The 4,972-nt window shown below is 41.4% G+C and overlaps 1 protein-coding gene across 1 annotated transcript in view; it reads left to right on the top strand.

Annotated features, from left to right (window-relative positions):
- The first annotated feature begins 407 nt into the window (after positions 1 to 407).
- Positions 408 to 4,972, top strand: part of LOC102294671 (phospholipase B-like 1) — a 5,453-nt gene continuing 888 nt past the window's right edge. The window contains exons 1-9 of the mRNA XM_042217341.1: positions 408 to 588; positions 926 to 1,148; positions 1,252 to 1,335; positions 1,653 to 1,794; positions 2,242 to 2,382; positions 3,385 to 3,529; positions 4,082 to 4,282; positions 4,427 to 4,567; positions 4,661 to 4,846. Of these exons, the coding sequence (XP_042073275.1) occupies positions 519 to 588; positions 926 to 1,148; positions 1,252 to 1,335; positions 1,653 to 1,794; positions 2,242 to 2,382; positions 3,385 to 3,529; positions 4,082 to 4,282; positions 4,427 to 4,567; positions 4,661 to 4,846 (1,333 nt within the window). The 5' untranslated portion in view covers positions 408 to 518. The remainder of the gene's footprint in view (positions 589 to 925; positions 1,149 to 1,251; positions 1,336 to 1,652; positions 1,795 to 2,241; positions 2,383 to 3,384; positions 3,530 to 4,081; positions 4,283 to 4,426; positions 4,568 to 4,660; positions 4,847 to 4,972) is intronic.

The raw sequence follows: 4,972 nt of genomic DNA, 5'->3' as shown, positions 1-4,972 counted from the left end.
TAAAACTCATTTATTTGTTATCAAAAATCATTAAAATCCATGGAAAAACAGTGATCAGACATTCCAGACTTGAGCGGTCAGCAAAAGTCGTCTTCCCCCGTCACCCGCTCATTCAGAAAGATTCCCTCGGGTGGAGAACAGGTAACATAGTAATCACTACTACTATTACCGACACCACGTGACCCAAAGTTACGCCTATCCACAACACCAGGGATTGTGGGTTCGAGTCCCATCTGGGGTGGAAAGTTATTTTCTTTCTTTTCTTGTCCCCAAACTAAAAATCTCTTGTTTACCAACTATCTTAGTTGTTCCTGCAGCTTGTCTCGAAGTGTTTTCACGTGTGCGTACTGTTCCCTTTTTTCCGCTCCTGGCCGCAGCCAATCAGGAAACTCTGAGCTCGCGTGACTTGGACTTTCCCTGCGTAGAAAACGCAGATTTCCTCTTTACTTCTGCCACTTCTGCTCGAACCATTTCTATGTCCCGCAGCAGTTTTAGTTTTTAGCTCCATTCTCGCAGACATGTCTCCACTAAATTGGTTACATGTCTGTCTTTTGTTCAGCGTGGCTGCGACCTTCGGCTCTGCTGACAGTAAGTAGGACGAGTCCATGAGAAGTCACGGGTGATTGTTTAAGGATCTGTTGGTTTCATTCTTTCAGGAATGAAGTGGTGGTTTATTTCCAGCGTCCGTCCTGCTTGTATGAATGTGCCGTACAGATGATTTTTGTACGCGTTGAGTTTTAAGTTGTTTTGGAGACTGAGTGAAGTGTTTCGTGCAGTGTGATCCCTAACCTGACATTTAACTTTCATTTTTGTTTGCATCCATTAATTCATCACAGCAAATATAGAAAAAAAATCCCTAAGTAGAGGAGCTGGGATCTGTGCCTCCCTTTTTGTTTATATTTTCATTATGTTGATGTCTTCTCAGAGCTGACAGCAGCCACTGTGTACTGGGACCCTGATCACAAGCTTGTCAAGTTAAAGGAGGGGGTGATGGAGGTCGAGGGGGATGCTTACGGGTTCCTGAATAACACCCTATCCAGTACAGGCTGGAGCGTCCTGGAGATCCGAGCAGGGTATGGAAAAACTCCTGAAACGGATGAGATCACTTTCTTCCTGGCTGGCTACCTCGAAGGTTTCCTGACCGCCCAGTAAGTGCTGTCAGTTCTCATTATAACCTTATTTATTTTACTCTATAGGCTATGGCATTTTGTATTCACTCTTATACTTGTACTCATTCTTCCTCCTCCCGAGGCAGATGATGGACCACTACACCAACATGTACCCGCAGCTGATCACCGAACCAAAGATGCTCGACCCAGTTCAGAAATTTATGGAGTGAGTCTGTTCCCTTTTCCTTTCAGAGTTAAAACCCGAGCAGCAGAAATGTCACATCTACTTCACAATCTGTATCTTTCATATCCTCTTCTGAAAAAAGTTCAACCAAACATTTAAGCACTCTCAGCGTTGGCATTCAGCCACTCTTGACCACAACAGAGCTTACAGAAGTTCACCCCTGACATTCATAATGTTGCAGAATAAAGAACAGTTTTGATCATGTTTTTCTGCTGATGCAGTATTACGGTGGGAGTTTTGTACAGTAGCAGTTATCTGTTTACTTAAATGTCAGTCTAATATGATTCTTGTATATTCAGGAAGCAGGACTCATGGGTCAGACAGCAGGTGAAAGGGAACAAGAGCTCCGATCCTCTGTGGAAACATGCCGGCTTCATCATGGCTCAGCTGGACGGATTGCAGGCAGGAGTGGCAGCGTGGGCCAAGAAGCAAGGGAAGAAGGTAGGATAACCATGTGACCAAAAACAAGAACAGTGAAAAATTACTAACAAATAAATCTGCACTCTGAGATGCAGAAGCATCAACCAACAGTTTCATATCAGGTTTCACAGGCATAAGTCATGTTAAATATAAAAAGTAGAAGTAATAGTACTTAAGAAGATTTTTATAAATATGCTATAGAGCCAATAGTGTTACATTAATGGCACTAGCAGTAATACTACATACCAGCAGTTATGAATTCAAATAATTATTTTATTTAATGGATCGACTTTTGTTTGCTGTAAGATGTGAGAGGACTTATGTTTTCTTTTCTCATAATTAATTATTTTGTAGCTTTTATTCTGTATGTTTTTGGGGTTTTTGATAAATGGCCGTCTCACATCAGGAGCAGCAGCAGTGTTTGTTTGCATTTGATGACCAGCTGTTTATCTGTTGTCCTTCCCAAAGCCGCTGACGCTGTTTGACGTCCAGTTCCTGAACTCTGTGGGAGACCTGCTGGATCTGATCCCAGCCCTGGTCCCCAGCTCCTATCCTTCACTCAGAGACTTCAAACTTCCAGGGATGGGCCACTGCTCTGCACTCATCAAGGTCAGAGGTCAAAACACAAGATAATCACAGACTGTATATAAAAGATGGATATAGAGACCAAAAGTGACGCTAGCGATGCCTAAAATCAACTCACTCTTTCTTCTGGTTGCAAAAGGTAGTCTGACTTTGAAGAAGCATCTGATCTATGAACTCCGTAAACATCTTACTTTTCAGTTCCTCCTCTCAGCCGCTGGTTTCAAGTCTTGGTGAATAAACCGAAATGTTCCGTTTCTGCAACATAAAACGAGCAGTTGATAAGTTCACTTTATGAAGATGTGGTGTCTCCTCTTTCTCATCAAGTTTGAGGGGGGAAAAAATATGGCAACCGATAAAATGCCAAACCCGAGGATCTAAAACACAAGTCTGCGCACAGCTTTCAGTGGCCATCTTTTATATACAGTCTACGATCCTGATCAGGCTCTTATTCTTATTAGATATTAAAAAAAAATACACATAACACAAAAAGCAGCTGATGTATATGAGTAGTTCCTCAAATTTTCTTCACAGCAAATTAGTAATGCTTCACTGACATCAGCTGTAACCTGATTTTCATAGGTGTGCAAAATAAGAAGAACAAGAAACTACCAGTGAAGAGCAAATTTCCTGTGTAATCGAATGTGCTGGTGCATTAGTGCAGTAACGCATTATTCATCTTTATTTCATATTTAAAGAAACTAAGTTTAATTTTCAGTCTCATAATTAAATCAGGGGACAGTTTTGTACACAGAGGTGCATATTCTAAAACCTGTAACTTCAAAGTGTTTTTTGCACAGCAGCTTTAACAAATGTATGTTTGTGCTAAATAACAGGCCAAATTTAAAAGTCCTATAACGCCACCTGTTCTGACTTTTGTTTTATCTGTTTTGTGGCTTTTGTTGAAAGGATATTCTTGAATTTAAGTTAATTATCTAACTAAACCAATGTTATTATGTTGGTTAAGCTACATAACTGTTGGACATGACGCACGATTGTCTCATTACTGATTTCTGTCATCATCTTTAGATGCTGCCGGGGTACGAGAACCTCCTGTTCGCTCATTCCAGCTGGTACACGTATGCTGCTTCGATGCGGATTTACAAACACTGGGACTTTCACATCAGCGAGCCCCATACAGCCACTGGAAAACTATCCTTTAGCAGCTACCCTGGTATGTAAGAAAGCAAGAGCATCAGTGAAAATTTTTTACAATCTTTTAAAACGTGTCCTATCCAAGACAGGCAGCATTACAATCAGTAACTGCACAGACTAGTACAACACAGATGAAAATACACAGCAAAAAACACACTAAAACTATAAGAATGTAAAACTGATGGAGTAAAACACAAACACAACCAACATTTATGAACTGCTGAAACAAACATAAATAAAAGTAAAAGTCACTGAGTTTATTGAATAGTGCTGTGCTGTTAATATTCATGCAGTACATTTGTAGTAGCTGCCTCCAGGTCAGTTAAAGACGTCTTAAATGGATTTGGTGAGATCAGCTTCTTATGTTTTAGATTTTGTTGATGATTCCATTTCGTAATTCAGTCAGTGTCAGCCATCTCCAGAAGGCCAACCATTCATTCTGCTGTCTCTGTATAATAATTTTGGTTATCTCGCCCTCTTCACACATGGCACACATGCAAAAAGAACATCATTATGGAAGAAGATCATCCATAAAGCTCATGTTTGTAATGTGGCTTGTTTGTGGCTTCAGGGTTCCTGGTGTCGCTGGATGACTTCTACCTCTTGGGAAGTGGTCTGATGATGACGCAGACGACCAACGTTGTCTTCAACTCCTCCCTTTTTGACACAATCACCCCAAATAGCCTACTGGCCTGGCAGAGGGTCAGGCTGGCTCACAGTTTGGCAAAAACTGGAGAAGAATGGGCCAAAACCTTTTCCATGTATAACTCTGGTGAGCATGTCTGCCTTATGTACATGGATCTTTATACACGAAGCACAGAGACTGTGCTGTGTTTTGATAGAAAAAGCTAAATCATGCTCAGGCCTCTTTATTAAACTTTTTTCTCTTCCATAAATCCACCTGTAACTCTTGCAGGAACCTACAACAATCAGTACATGGTGTTGGACAGAAGCAAAGTGAAGCTGGGTCACAGTCTTGACGACGGTGCGCTGACTGTGGTGGAGCAGATCCCCAGCTTGGTGGAGTACTCGGACCAGACACAGACTCTGCGCAGAGGCAGCTAATCATTTTCTACATTCAATTGTATTTTGTATTTTATTTCATTTTTAGACTTTTCTGTGATTTCGTCACCACATCCATTTCTTACAGGTTATTGGCCGTCCTACAACATTCCTTTCCATCGGAATATCTACACAATGAGTGGTTACGTAGAAATGTGGGAGCAGTACGGAGAGGACTTCTCCTATGACCTCTGTCCCAGAGCCAAGATCTTTCGCCGTGACCAGTGTGGCGTTAAGGACCTGGAGTCCTTGAAGCGCATCATGAGATTCAATGGTGTGTTAGTTTTAGCTCATTCTGCTGACTCTTTGTATGTTGCTGTTTCATAAGCTAGATTTTTGGCTGCAGTACACTTCATTAGTTACATCTTGTTAGAGGCACACATTCAACAAGCTGCTGGAT

The sequence above is a fragment of the Haplochromis burtoni genome, unplaced genomic scaffold (assembly GCF_018398535.1).
Source record: "Haplochromis burtoni strain Fernald_Lab_line unplaced genomic scaffold, NCSU_Asbu1 Contig_1833, whole genome shotgun sequence".
NCBI classification, from domain to species: domain Eukaryota; kingdom Metazoa; phylum Chordata; class Actinopteri; order Cichliformes; family Cichlidae; genus Haplochromis; species Haplochromis burtoni.
Note: the sequence above shows the minus strand (reverse complement) of the source record. Positions and strands in the feature narration are given on the sequence as shown.